The sequence below is a fragment of the Aquarana catesbeiana genome, linkage group LG13 (assembly GCF_042186555.1).
Source record: "Aquarana catesbeiana isolate 2022-GZ linkage group LG13, ASM4218655v1, whole genome shotgun sequence".
Classification (NCBI taxonomy): Eukaryota; Metazoa; Chordata; class Amphibia; order Anura; family Ranidae; genus Aquarana; species Aquarana catesbeiana.
The window spans coordinates 218,162,831-218,185,051 of NC_133336.1; the positions used below are offsets into that span (position 1 = coordinate 218,162,831).

General features: G+C 59.8%; 1 protein-coding gene across 1 annotated transcript; it reads right to left on the minus strand.

The window, feature by feature from the left end:
* Window positions 1-363: 363 nt before the first annotated feature.
* Window positions 364-16,812, minus strand: RIT1 (Ras like without CAAX 1). The gene is made up of 2 exons (XM_073608832.1): window positions 16,591-16,812; window positions 364-929 (listed from the first exon to the last, which is right to left on the minus strand). The coding sequence occupies exons 1-2, from the start codon at window positions 16,765-16,767 to the stop codon at window positions 696-698; spliced, it is 411 nt and encodes a 136-aa protein (XP_073464933.1). The 5' UTR covers window positions 16,768-16,812; the 3' UTR covers window positions 364-695.
* Between the last annotated feature and the right edge of the window lie 5,409 nt (window positions 16,813-22,221).

Genomic DNA, 22,221 nt, shown 5'->3' on the forward strand with positions numbered 1-22,221 from the left:
ATACAGTGACCGATCTCACTGAAGCCCCGCCCCCAGACACTATACACTGACCGATCTCACTGAAACCCCCGTCCCCAAACAGTATACACTGATCGATCTCAGTGTAGCCCCGCCCCCAGACAGTATACACTGATTGATCTCACTGAAGCCCCGCCCCCAAACAGTATACACTGACCGATCTCATTGAAGCCCCGCCCCCAGACAGTATACAGTGACCGATCTCATTGAAGCCCCGCCCCCAGACAGTATACAGTGACCGATCTCATTGAAGCCCCGCCCCCAGACAGTATACACTGACCGATCTCACTGAAGCTCCTCCTCCAGACACATACATGACTCACACAAGAAGGAAACAGACGCAGATTTGTCAGAATCAGTGTTATTGTCAAATACAAAAATGTACAATATGTGCAAAATTCATCAAATGTCTCCAGAACTGCGCCCTCCGGGGCTCTGCTACAGGGGGCGCCATTGTTATCTCCACCCAGGACTCTGGCCACGCCCCTGGCAGCGACTGTTAGTAGAGGGAGAAGAGACATCACCTATACTGTGCAGTTAGTAACTGACCCTCCCAATCAGAAGGGTGCAGCCTGACAAATACATACATAGAGATATATACACCCAGCACTTCCTGCCACACCCGCTGGCCTCCCAGCACACAGACCCTGTGCTCCATGAGCCGCCCTCCCCCCCGCTCAGGTCACCGAGTCTTTCTTCTTCTTCCGGAAGGGAGATTTCAGGCGCCTCCACACCGAAGACTTGGGTTTCAGTTTGCGTTCATTGGCCAGCGCCGCCTCCCGCTCCTTCCTGCGGATCTCCCGCACCAACGCATGGAAAACATCATCAATGTAGTATCGGAACGCCGCCGACGTCTCGAAGAACAGACAGCTGAATTCCCGAGCCAGGGACACGCCTTCCTCCTTCGACACCTGGAAATGCAACAAACATGTGACTATAACTTATATATAACCTGACTGAGTTCTCTGAGGACTCTCAGGTGAACCCATCCAATCCTGGTGATTTATTCGCATTAATAGTGGTCTGTATATAACCTGACTGAGCTCTCTGAGGACTCTCGGGTGAACCCATCCAATCCTGGTAATTTATTCACAATAGTGGTATGTATATAACCTAAGTTCTCTGAGGACTCTCGGGTGAACCCATCCAATCCTGGTAATTTATTCACAATAGTGGTATGTATATAACCTAAGTTCTCTGAGGACTCTCGGGTGAACCCATCCAGTCCTGGTAATTTATTCACATTAATAGTGGTCTGTATATAGCCTAAGTTCTCTGAGGACTCTCGGGTGAACCCATCCAATCCTGGTGATTTATTCACATTAATAGTGGTCTGTATATAACCTGACTGAGCTCTCTGAGGACTCTCGGGTGAACCCATCCAATCCTGGTGATTTATTCACATTAATATTGGTCTGTATATAACCTGACTGAGCTCTCTGAGGACTCTCGGGTGAACCCATCCAATCCTGGTAATTTATTCACAATAGTGGCCTGTATATAACCTAAGTTCTCTGAGGACTCTCGGGTGAACCCATCCAGTCCTGGTAATTTATTCACATTAATAGTGGTCTGTATATAGCCTAAGTTCTCTGAGGACTCTCGGGTGAACCCATCCAGTCCTGATAATTTATTCACATTAATAGTGGTCTGTAGGGATGAGCCGAACACCCCCCTGTTCAGTTCGCACCAGAACATGCGAACAGGTAATAAATTAGTTCGAACACGCGAACACCGTTAAAGTCTATGGGACACGAACATGAATAATCAAAAGTGCTAATTTTAAAGGCTTATATGCAAGTTATTGTCATAAAAAGTGTTTGGGGACCCGGGTCCTGCCCCAGGGGACATGGATCAATGCAAAAAAAAGTTTTAAAAACGGCCGTTTTTTCGGGAGCAGTGATTTTAATAATGCTTAAAGTCAATCCCTTTAAATTTCGTACCTGGGGGGTGTCTATAGTATGCCTGTAAAGGGGCGCATGTTTACCGTGTTTAGAACAGTCTGACAGCAAAATGACATTTCAAGGGAAAAAAAGTCATTTAAAACTACCCGCAGCTATTAATGAATTGCATTGCCGACAATACACATAGAAGTTCATTGATAAAAACAGCATGGGAATTCCCCACAGAGGAACCCCAAAATTAAAAAAAAAAAAAAAAAAATGATGTGGGGGTCCCCCTAAATTCCATACCAGGCCCTTCAGGTCTGGTATGGATATTAAGGGGAACCCCGGCCAAATTTTTTTTTTTAAAATGGCATGGGGTCTCCCCAAAAATCCATACCAGACCCTTATCCGAGCACGCAACCTGGCAGGCCGCAGGAAAAGAGGGGGGGATGAGAGAGCATCACCGGGTGGCCCCGCCCTCCGTTATTTAGGAACCGTTAGAAGAGGAGAAGCGTCACACAGCAGGAGCCTCCCATCATGCTGGATGCGGAGCGGCCCGAGAAGAAGGGAAGAAGACGCCGGCGCGGCGGAGGAAGATGCCGGACGAGAACACCGGAGGAAGAACCAGAAGATGGAGGAAGAAACCGAAGGAATATAGAAGATAGAAAAACATTTAAATAAAGGAAATGTCAAAAACTGTCTCTTGTCATTTTTAACATTTTTTGTGAAATTTTGTACCCCCTTACAATTTCACACATAGGGGGGCCGGGATCTGGGGGTCCCCTTGTTAAAGGGGCTTCCAGATTCCGATAAGCACCCCGCCCGCAGACTCCCACAAGCACCGGCTTGTCCTCATCAACATGGGGACAAGGTGTTTTGGGGGGTTACCCCACAGCACCCTCCCCTTGTTGAAGGCATGTGGCCTGGTACGGTTCAGGAGGGGAGGGCGCTGTCTCATCCCCCCCTCTTTTCCTGTGGCCTGCCAGGTTGCGTGCTCGGATAAGGGTCTGGTATGGATTTCTGGGGGTACCCCATGCCTTTTTTTTTTTTAATTTTGGCGCGGGGTTCCCCTTAAAATCCATACCAGACCTGAAGGGCCTGGTATGGAATTTAGGGGGACCCCCCACTTCATTTTTTTTTTAAATTTTGGTTCGGGGTTCCCCTGTGGGGAATTCCCATGCCGTTTTTATCAATGAACTTTTATGTGTATTGTCGGACCGGCAATTCATTAATAGCCGCGAGTAGTTTTAAATGACCTTTTTTCTCTGAAATGTCATTTTGCTGTCAGACTGTTCTAAACACAGGAAACATGCGCCCCTTTACAGGCATACTATAGACACACCCCAGCTACGAAATTTAAAGGGATGTTACACTTTTATTGTTTCACTTTAAGCATTATTAAAATCACTGCTCCCGAAAAAACTGACATTTTTAAAACTTTTTTTTGCATTGATCCATGTCCCCTGGGGCAGGACCCGGGTCCCCAAACACTTTTTATGACAATGACTTGCATATAAGCCTTTAAAATTAGCACTTTTGATTTCTCCCATAGACTTTTAAAGGGTGTTCCGCGGCTTTCGAATTTGCCACGAACACCCCAAATTGTTCGCTGTTCGGAGAACTGGCAAACAGCCGATGTTCGAGTCGAACTCGAAGCTCATCCCTAGTAGTCTGTATATAACCTAAGTTCTCTGAGGACTCTTGGGTGAACCCATCCAGTCCTGGTGATTTATTCACATTAATAGTGGTCTGTATATAACCTGACTGAGCTCTCTGAGGACTCTTGGGTGAAGCCATCCAATCCCGGTAATTTATTCACATTAATAGTAGTCTGTATATAACCTAAGTTCTCTGAGAACTCTTGGGTGAACCCATCCAGTCCTGGTGATTTATTCACATTAATAGTGGTCTGTATATATAACCTAAGTTCTCTGAGAACTCTCGGGTGAACCCATCCAGTCCTGGTGATTTATTCACATGAGATTTGTCTAGTGTTTTGTTTTTGCTCCATTCAGTATACGGATATTATTATTATATCCCTCTTCCTCCTTCATATCAATTGGGGAGAAGAATGTATTTCATGCAGTTTCCTTCTTGTCACGTGACCACCCCTCCCCCACATCAGTTTTATGTTCTCGCCTTTTTACTATTAATAATTTGCTCTCTCCTCCGCCATGCGTTTCTCAAAATCTATTGTAGCCAATCCAAAGAAAGGGAACACTGCTCCAGGTGATTGTAATCCGATGGATCGTCCCGCCTCAACACTGTACACATAGGAGATTTTTATCACACAAACAGAACTTTCTTTTGGTGGATTTAATCACAAAAAAACCCAAAAGGCCGAAAATTTTGAAAAAAATAAAATAAAACAAAAAAAAAAAAACCTGTTTCATATCTTGTTGTAAAATTTTGAAAAAGGGTAATTTTTCTCCTTCCTTGAAGGGCACTGATAAGTGGCACCGGTAGGTGCTACTGGTGGGCAGTGATGAGGCGGCACTGGTAGGTGGTACTGGTGGGCACTGATAGGTGGCACTGGTGGGCACTGATGAGGCAGCACTGATAGGTGGCACTGGTAGGTGGTACTGGTAGGCACTGATGAGGCAGCACTGATAGGTGGCACTGGTGGGCACTGATGAGGCAGCACTGATAGGTGGCACTGGTGGGCACTGATGAGGCAGCACTGATAGGTGGCACTGGTAGATGGTACTGGTGGGCACTGATGAGGCAGCACTGATAGGTAGCGATGAGGCAGCACTGATAGGTGGCACTGGTGAGGCAGCACTGATAGGTGGCACTGGTGGGCACTGACAGGTGGCACTGATGAGGCAGCACCGATAGCTGGCACTGGTGGGCACTGATAAGGCAGCACTGATAGGTGGCACTGGTAGGTGGCACTGATGAGGCAGCACTGATAGTTGGCACTGGTGGGCACTGATGAGGCAGCACTGATAGGTGGCACTGGTGGGCACTGATAAGGCAGCACTGATAGGTGGCACTGGTAGGTGGCACTGATGAGGCAGCACTGATAGGTGGCACTGATGAGGCAGCACTGATAGGTGGCACTGGTGGGCACTGATAGGTGGCACTGATGAGGCAGCACTGATAGGTGGCACTGGTGGGCACTGATAGGTGGCACTGATGAGGCAGCACTGATAGGTGGCACTGGTGGGCACTGATGGGTGGCACTGATAGGTGGCACTGGTGGGCACTGATGAGGCAGCACTGATAGGTAGCGATGAGGCAGCACTGATAGGTGGCACTGGTGGGCACTGATGAGGCAGCACTGATAGGTGGCACTGGTGGGCACTGATAGGTGGCACTGGTAGGTGGTACTGGTGGGCACTGATGAGGCAGCACTGATAGGTAGCGATGAGGCAGCACTGATAGGTGGCACTGGTGGGCACTGATGAGGCAGCACCGATAGCTGGCACTGGTGGGCACTGATAAGGCAGCACTGATAGGTGGCACTGGTAGGTGGCACTGATGAGGCAGTACTGATAGGTGGCACTGGTGGGCACTGATAGGTGGCACTGATGAGGCAGCACTGATAGGTGGCACTGGTGGGCACTGATGAGGCAGCACTGATAGGTGGCACTGGTAGGTGGCACTGATGAGGCAGCACTGACAGGTGGCACTGGTGGGCACTGATAGGTGGCACTGGTAGGTGGTACTGGTGGGCTCTGATGAGGCAGCACTGATAGGTGGCACTGGTGGGCACTGATGAGGCAGCACCGATAGGTGGCACTGGTGGGCACTGATGAGACAGCACTGATAGGTGGCACTGGTAGGTGGCACTGATGAGGCAGCACTGACAGGTGGCACTGGTGGGCACTGATAGGTGGCACTGGTAGGTGGTACTGGTGGGCACTGATGAGGCAGCACTGATAGGTGGCACTGGTGGGCACTGATAGGTGGCACTGGTAGGCACTGATGAGGCAGCACCGATAGGTGGCACTGGTGGGCACTGATGAGACAGCACTGATAGGTGGCACTGATGAGGCAGCACTGATAGGTGGCACTGATGAGGCAGCACTGATAGGTGGCACTGGTGGGCACTGATAGGTGGCACTGGTAGGCACTGATGAGGCAGCACCGATAGGTGGCACTGGTGGGCACTGATGAGACAGCACTGATAGGTGGCACTGGTGGGCACTGATAGGTGGCACTGGTGGGCACTGATGAGGCAGCACTGATAGGTGGCACTCGTGGGCACTGATGAGGCAGCACTGATTTGGCGGCACTGATAGGTGGCATGGGTGGGCACTGATGAGGTGGCACTGGTGAGCACTGATGAGGTGGCACTGGTAGGTGGCACAGGTGGGCACTGATGAGGCAGCACTGATAGGTGGCACTGGTGGGTACTGATGAGGCAGCACTAATAGGTGGCACTGGTGGGCACTGATAGGTGGCACTGGTAGGTGGCACTGGTGGGCACTGAGGCAGCACTGATAGGTGGCACTGGTAGGTGGCACTGGTGGGCACTGATGAGGCAGCACTAAAGGTGGAACTGGTGGGCACTGATAGGTGGCACTGGTGGGTACTGATGAGGCAGCACTGATAGGTGGCACTGGTAGGTGATACTGGTGGGCACTGATAGGTGGCACTGATAGGTGGTACTAGTGGGCACTGATGAGGCAGCACTGATAGGTGGCACTGGTGGGCACTGGTGAGGCGGCACTGATAGGTGGCAGAAGAGGAGCCAGGAGCGCCAGCGGGGGAGCCGAGAAGAAGAGGAGCCAGGAGCGCCAGCGGGGGAGCCGAGAAGAAGAGGAGGAGCCAGGAGCGCCAGCGGGGGAGCCGAGAAGAGGAGCCAGGAGCGCCAGCGGGGGAGCCGAGAAGAGGAGCCAGGAGCGCCAACGGGGGATCGGAGGAGCAAGTAGGTCCGGCGGGGGAGCCAAGGAGGAGCTAGTAGGGCCGGCGGGGGAGCCAAGGAGGAGCTAGTAAGGCTGGCGGGGGAGCCGAGGAGGAGCTAGTAGGGCCGGCGGGGGAGCTGAGGAGGAGCTAGTAGGGCGGCGGGGGAGCCGAGGAGGAGCTAGTAGGGCCGGCGGGGGAGCCGAGGAGGAGGAGCCAGGAGCGCCGGCGGGGGAGCCGAGGAGGAGGAGCCAGGAGCACCGGTGGGGGAGCCGAGAAGAAGAGGAGCCAGGAGCGCCAGCGGGGGAGCCGAGAATAAGAGGAGCCAGGAGCGCCAGCGGGGGAGCCGAGAAGAGGAGCCAGGAGCGCCAGCGGGGGAGCCGAAAAGAGGACGAGCCAGGAGCGCCAGCGGGGGAGCCGAGAAGAAGAGGAGCCAGGAGCGCCAGTGGGGGAGCCGAGAAGAAGAGGAGCCAGGAGCGCTAGCGGGGGAGCTGAGAAGAAGAGGAGCCAGGAGCGCCAGCGGGGGAGCCGAGAAGAAGAGGAGCCAGGAGCGCCAGCGGGGGAGCCGAGAAGAGGAGCCAGGAGCGCCAGCGGGGGAGCCGAGAAGAGGACGAGCCAGGAGCGGCAGCGGGGGAGCCAGGAGCGCCAGCGGGGGAGCCGAGAAGAGGAGCCAGGAGCGCCAGTGGGGGAGCCGAGAAGAGGACGAGCCAGGAGCGCCAGCGGGGGGGCCGAGAAGAAGAGGAGCCAGGAGCGCCAGCGGGGGAGCCGAGAAGAAGAGGAGCCAGGAGCGCCAGCGGGGGAGCCGAGGAGAAGAGGAGCCAGGAGCGCCAGCGGGGGAGCCGAGGAGAAGAGGAGCCAGGAGCGCCAGCGGGGGAGCCGAGAAGAAGAGGAGCCAGGAGCGCCAGCGGGGGAGCCGAGAAGAAGAGGAGCCAGGAGCACCAGCGGGGGAGCCGAGAAGAGGAGCCAGGAGCACCAGCGGGGGAGCCGAGAAGAGGACGAGCCAGGAGCACCAGCGGGGGAGCCGAGAAGAAGAGGAGCCAGGAGTGCCAGCGGGGGAGCCGAGAAGGGGCCAGGAGCGCCAGCAGGGGAGCCAAGAAGAGGAGGAGCCAGGAGCGCCAGCAGGGGAGCCAAGAAGAAGAGGAGCCAGGAGCGCTAACGGGGGATCGGAGGAGCAAGTAGGGCCGGCGGGGGAGCCGAGGAGGAGCAAGTAGGGCCGGCGGGGGAGCCGAGGAGAAGCCAGTAAGGCCAGCGGGGGAGCCGAGGAGAAGCCAGTAGGGCCAGCAGGGGAGCCGAGGAGAAGCCAGTAGGGCCAGCGGGGGAGCCGAGGAGGAGCTAGCAGGGCCAGCGGGGGAGCCGAGGAGGAGCTAGCAGGGTCGGCGGGGGAGCCGAGGAGGAGCTAGCAGGGCCGGCCGGGGAGCCGAGGAGGAGCTAGCAGGGCCGGCCGGGGGAGCCAAGGAGGAGCTAGCAGGGCCGGCCGGGGGAGCCAAGGAGGAGCTAGCAGGGCCGGCGGGGGAGCCGAGAAGAGGAGGAGCCAGGAGCACTAGCGGGAGACCCAAGAGGAGCCAGGAGCGCCAGTGGGGGAGCCGAGGAGAGGAGGAGCCAGGAGCGCCAGCAGGAGAGCCAAGAAAAGGAGGAGCCTGGAGCGCCAGCAGGGGAGCCGAGAATAGATGCCAGGAGCTCCGGCGGGGGACCCAAGGAGGAGCCAGGAGTGCCGGCAGGGGACCCGAGAAAAGGAGGAGCCAGGTGCACCGGCGGGGGAGCCGAGAAGGAGCCAGGAGTACGGAATGCTGGCGGGGAAGCCGAGAAGAGGAGGAACCTGGAATGCCGGTGGGGGAGCTGAGAAGAGGAGGAGCCAGGAGCGCTGGCAGGGGAGTCGAGAGGAGCCAGGAGCGCAGGCGGGGGAGCTGAGAAGAAGAGGAGGCAGGAGCGCCAGCGGGGAAGCCGAGAAGAGGAGCCAGGAGTGCCAGCGGGGGAGCCGAGAAGAGGAGCCAGGAGCACCAGCGGGGGAGCCGAGAAGAAGAGGAGGCAGGAGTGCCAGCGGGGGAGCCGAGAAGGGGCCAGGAGCGCCAGCAGGGGAGCCAAGGAGAGGAGGAGCCAGGAGCGCCAGCAGGGGAGCTAGGAGCGCTAACGGGGGATCGGAGGAGCAAGTAGGGCCGGCGGGGGAGCCAAGGAGGAGCTAGTAGGGCCGGCGGGGGAGCCGAGGAGGAGCTAGCAGGGCCGGCCGGGGAAGCCGAGGAGGAGCTAGCAGGGCCGGCGGGGGAGCCGAGAAGAGGAGGAGCCAGGAGCACCAGCGGGAGACCCGAGAAGAGGAGTCAGGAGCGCCGGTGGGGGAGCCGAGGAGAGGAGGAGCCAGGAGCGCCGGCAGGGGAGCCAAGAAAAGGAGGAGCCTGGAGCGCCAGCAGGAGAGCCGAGAATAGATGCCAGGAGCTCCGGCGGGGGACCCGAGGAGGAGCCAGGAGTGTCGGCAGGGGACCCGAGAAAAGGAGGAGCCAGGTGCACCGGCGGGGGAGCCGAGAAGGAGCCAGGAGTACGGAATGCTGGCGGGGAAGCCGAGAAGGGGAGGAGCCTGGAATGCCGGTGGGGGAGCTGAGAAGAGGAGGAGCCAGGAGCGCCGGCAGGGGAGTCGAGAGGAGCCAGGAGCGCAGGCGGGGGAGCTGAGAGGAGGAGCCAAGAGCGCCTGCGGAGGAGCAGAGAGGAGGAGGAGCCAGGAGTCTGGAGTGTCGGTGGGGGGCCCTTGAAAAGGAGGAGTCTGGGAGCGCTGGCAGGGGAGCCGAGAAGAGGAGGAGACAGGAAGGCCGATGGGGGACCCGAGAAGAGGAGGAGCCAGGAGCGCCGATGGGGGAGCCGTGAAGAGGAGGAGCCAGGAGTGCTGGCGGGGGAGTCGAGAAGAGGAGGAGCCAGGCGCGCCGGTGGGGGAGTCGAGAAGAGGAGGAGCTAGGAGCGCCAGTGGGGGAGCCGTGAAGAGGAGGAGCTAGGAGCGCCAGTGGGGGAGCCGTGAAGAGGAGGAGCTAGGAGCGCCAGTGGGGGAGCCGAGAAGAGGAGGAGCCAGGAGCACCAGCGGGAGACCCGAGAAGAGGAGCCAGGAGCGCCGGTGGGGGAGCCGAGGAGAGGAGGAGCCAGGAGCGCCGGCAGGGGAGCCAAGAAAAGGAGGAGCCTGGAGCGCCAGCAGGGGAGCCGAGAATAGATGCCAGGAGCTCCGGCGGGGGACCCGAGGAGGAGCCAGGAGTGTCGGCAGGGGACCCGAGAAAAGGAGGAGCCAGGTGCACCGGCGGGGGAGCCGAGAAGGAGCCAGGAGTACGGAATGCTGGCGGGGAAGCCGAGAAGGGGAGGAGCCTGGAATGCCGGTGGGGGAGCTGAGAAGAGGAGGAGCCAGGAGCGCCGGCAGGGGAGTCGAGAGGAGCCAGGAGTGCAGGCGGGGGAGCTGAGAGGAGGAGCCAAGAGCGCCTGCGGAGGAGCAGAGAGGAGGAGGAGCCAGGAGTCTGGAGTGTCGGTGGGGGGCCCTTGAAAAGGAGGAGTCTGGGAGCGCTGGCAGGGGAGCCGAGAAGAGGAGGAGACAGGAAGGCCGATGGGGGACCCGAGAAGAGGAGGAGCCAGGAGCGCCGATGGGGGAGCCGTGAAGAGGAGGAGCCAGGAGTGCTGGCGGGGAAGTCGAGAAGAGGAGGAGCCAGGCGCGCCGGTGGGGGAGTCGAGAAGAGGAGGAGCTAGGAGCGCCAGTGGGGGAGCCGTGAAGAGGAGGAGCTAGGAGCGCCAGTGGGGGAGCCGTGAAGAGGAGGAGCTAGGAGCGCCAGTGGGGGAGCCGAGAAGAGGAGGAGCCAGGAGCACCAGCGGGAGACCCGAGAAGAGGAGCCAGGAGCGCCGGTGGGGGAGCCGAGGAGAGGAGGAGCCAGGAGCGCCGGCAGGGGAGCCAAGAAAAGGAGGAGCCTGGAGCGCCAGCAGGGGAGCCGAGAATAGATGCCAGGAGCTCCGGCGGGGGACCCGAGGAGGAGCCAGGAGTGTCGGCAGGGGACCCGAGAAAAGGAGCCAGGTGCACCGGCGGGGGAGCCGAGAAGGAGCCAGGAGTACGGAATGCTGGCGGGGAAGCCGAGAAGGGGAGGAGCCTGGAATGCCGGTGGGGGAGCTGAGAAGAGGAGGAGCCAGGAGCGCCGGCAGGGGAGTCGAGAGGAGCCAGGAGCGCAGGCGGGGGAGCTGAGAGGAGGAGCCAAGAGCTCCTGCGGAGGAGCAGAGAGGAGGAGGAGCCAGGAGTCTGGAGTGTCGGTGGGGGCCCTTGAAAAGGAGGAGTCTGGGAGCGCTGGCAGGGGAGCCGAGAAGAGGAGGAGACAGGAAGGCCGATGGGGGACCCGAGAAGAGGAGGAGCCAGGAGCGCCGATGGGGGAGCCGTGAAGAGGAGGAGCCAGGAGTGCTGGCGTGGGGAGTCGAGAAGAGGAGGAGCCAGGCGCGCCGGTGGGGGAGTCGAGAAGAGGAGGAGCTAGGAGCGCCAGTGGGGGAGCCCTGAAGAGGAGGAGCTAGGAGCGCCAGTGGGGGAGCCGTGAAGAGGAGGAGCTAGGAGCGCCAGTGGGGGAGCCGAGAAGAGGAGGAGCCAGGAGCACCAGCGGGAGACCCGAGAAGAGGAGCCAGGAGCGCCGGTGGGGGAGCCGAGGAGAGGAGGAGCCAGGAGCGCCGGCAGGGGAGCCAAGAAAAGGAGGAGCCTGGAGCGCCAGCAGGGGAGCCGAGAATAGATGCCAGGAGCTCCGGCGGGGGACCCGAGGAGGAGCCAGGAGTGTCGGCAGGGGACCCGAGAAAAGGAGGAGCCAGGTGCACCGGCGGGGGAGCCGAGAAGGAGCCAGGAGTACGGAATGCTGGCGGGGAAGCCGAGAAGGGGAGGAGCCTGGAATGCCGGTGGGGGAGCTGAGAAGAGGAGGAGCCAGGAGCGCCGGCAGGGGAGTCGAGAGGAGCCAGGAGCGCAGGCGGGGGAGCTGAGAGGAGGAGCCAAGAGCGCCTGCGGAGGAGCAGAGAGGAGGAGGAGCCAGGAGTCTGGAGTGTCGGTGGGGGGCCCTTGAAAAGGAGGAGTCTGGGAGCGCTGGCAGGGGAGCCGAGAAGAGGAGGAGACAGGAAGGCCGATGGGGGACCCGAGAAGAGGAGGAGCCAGGAGCGCCGATGGGGGAGCCGTGAAGAGGAGGAGCCAGGAGTGCTGGCGGGGGAGTCGAGAAGAGGAGGAGCCAGGCGCGCCGGTGGGGGAGTCGAGAAGAGGAGGAGCTAGGAGCGCCAGTGGGGGAGCCGTGAAGAGGAGGAGCTAGGAGCGCCAGTGGGGGAGCCGTGAAGAGGAGGAGCTAGGAGCGCCAGTGGGGGAGCCGAGAAGAGGAGGAGCCAGGAGCACCAGCGGGAGACCCGAGAAGAGGAGCCAGGAGCGCCGGTGGGGGAGCCGAGGAGAGGAGGAGCCAGGAGCGCCGGCAGGGGAGCCAAGAAAAGGAGGAGCCTGGAGCGCCAGCAGGGGAGCCGAGAATAGATGCCAGGAGCTCCGGCGGGGGACCCGAGGAGGAGCCAGGAGTGTCGGCAGGGGACCCGAGAAAAGGAGGAGCCAGGTGCACCGGCGGGGGAGCTGAGAAGGAGCCAGGAGTACGGAATGCTGGCGGGGAAGCCGAGAAGGGGAGGAGCCTGGAATGCCGGTGGGGGAGCTGAGAAGAGGAGGAGCCAGGAGCGCCGGCAGGGGAGTCGAGAGGAGCCAGGAGCGCAGGCGGGGGAGCTGAGAGGAGGAGCCAAGAGCGCCTGCGGAGGAGCAGAGAGGAGGAGGAGCCAGGAGTCTGGAGTGTCGGTGGGGGCCCTTGAAAAGGAGGAGTCTGGGAGCGCTGGCAGGGGAGCCGAGAAGAGGAGGAGACAGGAAGGCCGATGGGGGACCCGAGAAGAGGAGGAGCCAGGAGCGCCGATGGGGGAGCCGTGAAGAGGAGGAGCCAGGAGTGCTGGCGTGGGGAGTCGAGAAGAGGAGGAGCCAGGCGCGCCGGTGGGGGAGTCGAGAAGAGGAGGAGCTAGGAGCGCCAGTGGGGGAGCCGTGAAGAGGAGGAGCTAGGAGCGCCAGTGGGGGAGCCGTGAAGAGGAGGAGCTAGGAGCGCCAGTGGGGGAGCCGAGAAGAGGAGGAGCCAGGAGCACCAGCGGGAGACCCGAGAAGAGGAGCCAGGAGCGCCGGTGGGGGAGCCGAGGAGAGGAGGAGCCAGGAGCGCCGGCAGGGGAGCCAAGAAAAGGAGGAGCCTGGAGCGCCAGCAGGGGAGCCGAGAATAGATGCCAGGAGCTCCGGCGGGGGACCCGAGGAGGAGCCAGGAGTGTCGGCAGGGGACCCGAGAAAAGGAGGAGCCAGGTGCACCGGCGGGGGAGCCGAGAAGGAGCCAGGAGTACGGAATGCTGGCGGGGAAGCCGAGAAGGGGAGGAGCCTGGAATGCCGGTGGGGGAGCTGAGAAGAGGAGGAGCCAGGAGCGCCGGCAGGGGAGTCGAGAGGAGCCAGGAGCGCAGGCGGGGGAGCTGAGAGGAGGAGCCAAGAGCGCCTGCGGAGGAGCAGAGAGGAGGAGGAGCCAGGAGTCTGGAGTGTCGGTGGGGGGCCCTTGAAAAGGAGGAGTCTGGGAGCGCTGGCAGGGGAGCCGAGAAGAGGAGGAGACAGGAAGGCCGATGGGGGACCCGAGAAGAGGAGGAGCCAGGAGCGCCGATGGGGGAGCCGTGAAGAGGAGGAGCCAGGAGTGCTGGCGGGGGAGTCGAGAAGAGGAGGAGCCAGGCGCGCCGGTGGGGGAGTCGAGAAGAGGAGGAGCTAGGAGCGCCAGTGGGGGAGCCGTGAAGAGGAGGAGCTAGGAGCGCCAGTGGGGGAGCCGTGAAGAGGAGGAGCTAGGAGCGCCAGTGGGGGAGCCGAGAAGAGGAGGAGCCAGGAGCACCAGCGGGAGACCCGAGAAGAGGAGCCAGGAGCGCCGGTGGGGGAGCCGAGGAGAGGAGGAGCCAGGAGCGCCGGCAGGGGAGCCAAGAAAAGGAGGAGCCTGGAGCGCCAGCAGGGGAGCCGAGAATAGATGCCAGGAGCTCCGGCGGGGGACCCGAGGAGGAGCCAGGAGTGTCGGCAGGGGACCCGAGAAAAGGAGGAGCCAGGTGCACCGGCGGGGGAGCCAAGAAGGAGCCAGGAGTACGGAATGCTGGCGGGGAAGCCGAGAAGGGGAGGAGCCTGGAATGCCGGTGGGGGAGCTGAGAAGAGGAGGAGCCAGGAGCGCCGGCAGGGGAGTCGAGAGGAGCCAGGAGCGCAGGCGGGGGAGCTGAGAGGAGGAGCCAAGAGCGCCTGCGGAGGAGCAGAGAGGAGGAGGAGCCAGGAGTCTGGAGTGTCAGTGGGGGGCCCTTGAAAAGGAGGAGTCTGGGAGCGCTGGCAGGGGAGCCGAGAAGAGGAGGAGACAGGAAGGCCGATGGGGGACCTGAGAAGAGGAGGAGCCAGGAGCGCCGATGGGGGAGCCGTGAAGAGGAGGAGCCAGGAGTGCTGGCGGGGGAGTCGAGAAGAGGAGGAGCCAGGCGCGCCGGTGGGGGAGTCGAGAAGAGGAGGAGCTATGAGCGCCAGTGGGGGAGCCGTGAAGAGGAGGAGCTAGGAGCGCCAGTGGGGGAGCCGTGAAGAGGAGGAGCTAGGAGCGCCAGTGGGGGAGCCGTGAAGAGGAGCTAGGAGCGCCAGTGGGGGAGCTGTGAAGAGGAGGAGCTAGGAGCGCCAGTGGGGGAGCCGTGAAGAGGAGGAGCTAGGAGCGCCAGTGGGGGAGCCGTGAAGAGGAGGAGCTAGGAGCGCCAGTGGGGGAGCCGTGAAGAGGAGGAGCTAGGATGCTCTGTGAAGTTGTCCTCAGAAGTCCTTCTATAATTTATGGCAATTGTAATTACTCTCTGATCACCGTCACCTAAATGTCCCCACAACTTCCACAATCAGCTCTGTGCTATCTAAAATTAGTGGGTGCAGCCGAGCGTTATCTCTGGTTGGGGGGCTCCATGTGAACCCTGAAATTGTCCTGCATTCCATTCCATCCACCCAATCTCAGGATTGCTCCGCCTCCCCACCATCTCTGTGAAAGTAGACGGGTCTCCTCTCTAATGTTGGGGGGTCTATAGCGTACCCCCAAAACTAATTTATTATTTCATCCCAGTAAAGTCCCACCCATAAAGACTCCTCACCCCCCGATACCAATGTCACCCCCCTATAACAATGTCACCCCCCCCCCCAATACCAATGTCGCCTCCTCCCCCCGATACCAATGTCACCTCCTCCCCCCGATACCAATGTCACCTCCTCCCCCCCCCCCCGATACCAATGTCACCCCCCTATAACAATGTCACCCCCCCCCCCAATACCAATGTCGCCTCCTCCCCCCGATACCAATGTCACCTCCTCCCCCCGATACCAATGTCACCTCCTCCCCCTCCCCCCGATACCAATGTCACCCCCCTATAACAATGTCACCCCCCCCGATACCAATGTCACCCCCCTATAACAATGTCACCCCCCCCAATACCAATGTCACCCCCCTATAACAATGTCACCCCCCCCCCCAATACCAATGTCGCCTCCTCCCCCCGATACCAATGTCACCTCCTCCCCCTGATACCAATGTCACCCCCCTATAACAATGTCACCCCCCCCCGATACCAATGTCACCTCCTCCCGATACCAATGTCACCCCCCCAATACCAATGTCGCCTCCTCATCCCCAATACCAATGTCACCCCCCTCTAACAATGTCACCCCCCCCCCCCGATACCAATGTCACCCCCCTATAACAATGTCACCCCCCCCCCCCCAATACCAATGTCGCCTCCTCCCCCCCAATACCAATGTCACCCCCCTCTAACAATGTCACCCCCCCGATACCAATGTCACCCCCCTATAACAATGTCACCCCCTCCCCCCGATACCAATGTCACCCCCCTATAACAATGTCACCCCCCCCAATACCAATGTCACCCCCCTATAACAATGTCAGCCCCCCCCAATACCAATGTCGCCTCCTCCCCCCCGATACCAATGTCACCTCCCCCCATACCAATGTCGCCTCCTCCCCCCATACCAATGTCACCTCCCCCCATACCAATGTCGCCTCCCCCCCCCCCCCCCGATACCAATGTCACCCCCTCCCCTCGATACCAATGTCACCCCCCTATAACAATGTCACCCCCCCCCCATACCAATGTCGCCTCCTCCCCCCCCGATACCAATGTCACCTCCCCCCATACCAATGTCGCCTCCACCCCCCATAAAAATGTCACCCCCCTATAACAATGTCGCCTGCTCCCCCCCACCGTTACCAATGTCACCCCCGCCATACCAATGTCGCCTCCCCCCCCCCCCCCGATACCAATGTCACCCCCCAATACCAATGTCACCTCCCCCCATACCAATGTCGCCTCCTCCCCCCCAATACCAATGTCACCTCCCCCCATACCAATGTCACCTCCTCCCCCCATACCAATGTCACCTCCTCCCCCCATACCAATGTCACCTCCCTCCATACCAATGTCGCCTCCTCCCCCCCCCCGATACCAATGTCACCCCCCAATACCAATGTCACCTCCCCCCATACCAATGTCACCTCCCCCCATACCAATGTCACCTCCCCCGATACCAATGTCACCTCCCCCGATACCAATGTCACCTCCCCCTCCCCCCATACCAATGTCACCTCCCTCCATACCAATGTCGCCTCCTCCCCCCCCCCGATACCAATGTCACCCCCCAATACCAATGTCACCTCCCCCCATACCAATGTCACCTCCCCCCATACCAATGTCACCTCCCCCGATACCAATGTCACCTCCCCCTCCCCCCATACCAATGCCCCCCCTCAGATCAGGTTGTCCCGGGACATTTCCTCACCTGGCGCAGACGGGACAGATCAGACTTGTTTCCCACCAGCACTACGGGGGTGTCGTCGGTCCGCCGCACGCGGTAGATCAGCTGCTTGAATTCTCGCACTTCATGGAAGCTTCGGCGGTCAGTGATGGAGTAACAGATAATGAATCCCTCTCCGGCCCTCATGTACTGATCCCGCATGGCGGTGAACTCCGCCTACCGAGAGACAGCGAGACACTGACATCACAAACCTGACTCCTCCCCCTATGTCATCACCCCACCTCTGACTCCTCCCTCTATGTCATCACCCCACCTCTGACTCCTCCCTCTCCGGCCCTCATGTACTGATCCCGCATGGCGGTGAACTCCGCCTACCGAGAGACAGCGAGACACTGACATCACAAACCTGACTCCTCCCCCTATGTCATCACCCCACCTCTGACTCCTCCCCCTATGTCATCACCCCACCTCTGACTCCTCCCTCTCCGGCCCTCATGTACTGATCCCGCATGGCGGTGAACTCCGCCTACCGAGACACTGACATCACAAACCTGACCCCTCCCCCTATGTCATCACCCCACCTGACTCCTCCCCCTATGTCATCATCCCACCTCTGACTCCTCCCTCTCCGGCCCTCATGTACTGATCCCGCATGGCGGTGAACTCCGCCTACCGAGAGACAGCGAGACACTGACATCACAAACCTGACTCCTCCCCCTATGTCATCACCCCACCTCTGACTCCTCCCTCTCCGGCCCTCATGTACTGATCCCGCATGGCGGTGAACTCCGCCTACCGAGAGACAGCGAGACACTGACATCACAAACCTGACTCCTCCCCCTATGTCATCACCCCACCTGACTCCTCCCCCTATGTCATCATCCTACCTCTGACTCCTCCCTCTCCGGCCCTCATGTACTGATCCCGCATGGCGGTGAACTCCGCCTACCGAGAGACAGCGAGACACTGACATCACAAACCTGACTCCTCCCCCTATGTCATCACCCCACCTCTGACTCCTCCCCCTATGTCATCACCCCACCTCTGACTCCTCCCTCTCCGGCCCTCATGTACTGATCCCGCATGGCGGTGAACTCCGCCTACCGAGACACTGACATCACAAACCTGACTCCTCCCCCTATGTCATCACCCCACCTGACTCCTCCCCCTATGTCATCATCCCACCTCTGACTCCTCCCTCTCCGGCCCTCATGTACTGATCCCGCATGGCGGTGAACTCCGCCTACCGAGAGACAGCGAGACACTGACATCACAAACCTGACTCCTCCCCCTATGTCATCACCCCACCTCTGACTCCTCCCTCTATGTCATCACCCCACCTCTGACTCCTCCCTCTCCGGCCCTCATGTACTGATCCCGCATGGCGGTGAACTCCGCCTACCGAGAGACAGCGAGACACTGACATCACAAACCTGACTCCTCCCCCTATGTCATCACCCCACCTCTGACTCCTCCCCCTATGTCATCACCCCACCTCTGACTCCTCCCTCTCCGGCCCTCATGTACTGATCCCGCATGGCGGTGAACTCCGCCTACCGAGACACTGACATCACAAACCTGACCCCTCCCCCTATGTCATCACCCCACCTGACTCCTCCCCCTATGTCATCATCCCACCTCTGACTCCTCCCTCTCCGGCCCTCATGTACTGATCCCGCATGGCGGTGAACTCCGCCTACCGAGAGACAGCGAGACACTGACATCACAAACCTGACTCCTCCCCCTATGTCATCACCCCACCTCTGACTCCTCCCTCTCCGGCCCTCATGTACTGATCCCGCATGGCGGTGAACTCCGCCTACCGAGAGACAGCGAGACACTGACATCACAAACCTGACTCCTCCCCCTATGTCATCACCCCACCTGACTCCTCCCCCTATGTCATCATCCTACCTCTGACTCCTCCCTCTCCGGCCCTCATGTACTGATCCCGCATGGCGGTGAACTCCGCCTACCGAGAGACAGCGAGACACTGACATCACAAACCTGACTCCTCCCCCTATGTCATCACCCCACCTCTGACTCCTCCCCCTATGTCATCACCCCACCTCTGACTCCTCCCTCTCCGGCCCTCATGTACTGATCCCGCATGGCGGTGAACTCCGCCTACCGAGACACTGACATCACAAACCTGACTCCTCCCCCTATGTCATCACCCCACCTGACTCCTCCCCCTATGTCATCATCCCACCTCTGACTCCTCCCTCTCCGGCCCTCATGTACTGATCCCGCATGGCGGTGAACTCCGCCTACCGAGAGACAGCGAGACACTGACATCACAAACCTGACTCCTCCCCCTATGTCATCACCCCACCTCTGACTCCTCCCCCTATGTCATCACCCCACCTCTGACTCCTCCCTCTCCGGCCCTCATGTACTGATCCCGCATGGCGGTGAACTCCGCCTACCGAGACACTGACATCACAAACCTGACTCCTCCCCCTATGTCATCACCCCACCTGACTCCTCCCCCTATGTCATCATCCCACCTCTGACTCCTCCCTCTCCGGCCCTCATGTACTGATCCCGCATGGCGGTGAACTCCGCCTACCGAGAGACAGCGAGACACTGACATCACAAACCTGACTCCTCCCCCTATGTCATCACCCCACCTCTGACTCCTCCCCCTATGTCATCACCCCACCTCTGACTCCTCCCTCTCCGGCCCTCATGTACTGATCCCGCATGGCGGTGAACTCCGCCTACCGAGACACTGACATCACAAACCTGACTCCTCCCCCTATGTCATCACCCCACCTGACTCCTCCCCCTATGTCATCATCCCACCTCTGACTCCTCCCTCTCCGGCCCTCATGTACTGATCCCGCATGGCGGTGAACTCCGCCTACCGAGAGACAGCGAGACACTGACATCACAAACCTGACTCCTCCCCCTATGTCATCACCCCACCTCTGACTCCTCCCCCTATGTCATCACCCCACCTCTGACTCCTCCCTCTCCGGCCCTCATGTACTGATCCCGCATGGCGGTGAACTCCGCCTACCGAGACACTGACATCACAAACCTGACTCCTCCCCCTATGTCATCACCCCACCTGACTCCTCCCCCTATGTCATCACCCCACCTCTGACTCCTCCCTCTCCGGCCCTCATGTACTGATCCCGCATGGCGGTGAACTCCGCCTACCGAGAGACAGCGAGACACTGACATCACAAACCTGACTCCTCCCCCTATGTCATCACCCCACCTCTGACTCCTCCCCCTATGTCATCACCCCACCTCTGACTCCTCCCTCTCCGGCCCTCATGTACTGATCCCGCATGGCGGTGAACTCCGCCTACCGAGACACTGACATCACAAACCTGACTCCTCCCCCTATGTCATCACCCCACCTGACTCCTCCCCCTATGTCATCACCCCACCTCTGACTCCTCCCTCTCCGGCCCTCATGTACTGATCCCGCATGGCGGTGAACTCCGCCTACCGAGAGACAGCGAGACACTGACATCACAAACCTGACTCCTCCCCCTATGTCATCACCCCACCTCTGACTCCTCCCCCTATGTCATCACCCCACCTCTGACTCCTCCCTCTCCGGCCCTCATGTACTGATCCCGCATGGCGGTGAACTCCGCCTACCGAGAGACAGCGAGACACTGACATCACAAACCTGACTCCTCCCTCTATGTCATCACCCCACCTCTGACTCCTCCCCCTATGTCATCACCCCACCTCTGACTCCTCCCTCTCCGGCCCTCATGTACTGATGCCGCATGGCGGTGAACTCCGCCTACCGAGAGACAGCGAGACACTGACATCACAAACCTGACTCCTCCCCCTATGTCATCACCCCACCTCTGACTCCTCCCCCATGTCATCACCCCACCTCTGACTTCTCCCTCTCCGGCCCTCATGTACTGATCCCGCATGGCGGTGAACTCCGCCTACCGAGAGACAGCGAGACACTGACATCACAAACCTGACTCCTCCCTCTATGTCATCACCCCACCTCTGACTCCTCCCCCTATGTCATCACCCCACCTCTGACTCCTCCCTCTCCGGCCCTCATGTACTGATGCCGCATGGCGGTGAACTCCGCCTACCGAGAGACAGTGAGACACTGACATCACAAACCTGACTCCTCCCCCTATGTCATCACCCCACCTCTGACTCCTCCCTCTATGTCATCACCCCACCTCTGACTCCTCCCTCTCTGGCCCTCATGTACTGATCCCGCATGGCGGTGAACTCCGCCTAGCAAGAGACAGCGAGACACTGACATCACAAACCTGACTCCTCCCCCTATGTCATCACCCCACCTCTGACTCCTCCCTCTCCGGCCCTCATGTACTGATCCCGCATGGCGGTGAACTCCGCCTACCGAGAGACAGCGAGACACTGACATCACAAACCTGACTCCTCCCCCTATGTCATCACCCCACCTCTGACTCCTCCCTCTATGTCATCACCCCACCTCTGACTCCTCCCTCTCCGGCCCTCATGTACTGATCCCGCATGGCGCTGAACTCCGCCTACCGAGACACTGACATCACAAACCTGACTCCTCCCCCTATGTCATCACCCCACCTCTGACTCCTCCCCCTATGTCATCACCCCACCTCTGACTCCTCCCTCTCCGGCCCTCATGTACTGATCCCGCATGGCGGTGAACTCCGCCTACCGAGAGACAGCGAGACACTGACATCACAAACCTGACTCCTCCCTCTATGTCATCACCCCACCTCTGACTCCTCCCCCTATGTCATCACCCCACCTCTGACTCCTCCCTCTCCGGCCCTCATGTACTGATCCCGCATGGCGGTGAACTCCGCCTACCGAGAGACAGCGAGACACTGACATCACAAACCTGACTCCTCCCCCTATGTCATCACCCCACCTCTGACTCCTCCCTCTATGTCATCACCCCACCTCTGACTCCTCCCTCATGTACTGATCCCGCATGGCGGTGAACTCCGCCTAGCAAGAGACAGCGAGACACTGACATCACAAACCTGACTCCTCCCCCTATGTCATCACCCCACCTCTGACTCCTCCCTCTCCGGCCCTCATGTACTGATCCCGCATGGCGGTGAACTCCGCCTACCGAGAGACAGCGAGACACTGACATCACAAACCTGACTCCTCCCTCTATGTCATCACCCCACCTCTGACTCCTCCCCCTATGTCATCACCCCACCTCTGACTCCTCCCTCTCCGGCCCTCATGTACTGATGCCGCATGGCGGTGAACTCCGCCTACCGAGAGACAGCGAGACACTGACATCACAAACCTGACTCCTCCCCCTATGTCATCACCCCACCTCTGACTCCTCCCTCTATGTCATCACCCCACCTCTGACTCCTCCCTCTCCGGCCCTCATGTACTGATCCCGCATGGCGGTGAACTCCGCCTACCGAGAGACAGCGAGACACTGACATCACAAACCTGACTCCTCCCTCTATGTCATCACCCCACCTCTGACTCCTCCCCCTATGTCATCACCCCACCTCTGACTCCTCCCTCTCCGGCCCTCATGTACTGATCCCGCATGGCGGTGAACTCCGCCTACCGAGACACTGACATCACAAACCTGACTCCTCCCCCTATGTCATCACCCCACCTGACTCCTCCCCCTATGTCATCACCCCACCTCTGACTCCTCCCTCTCCGGCC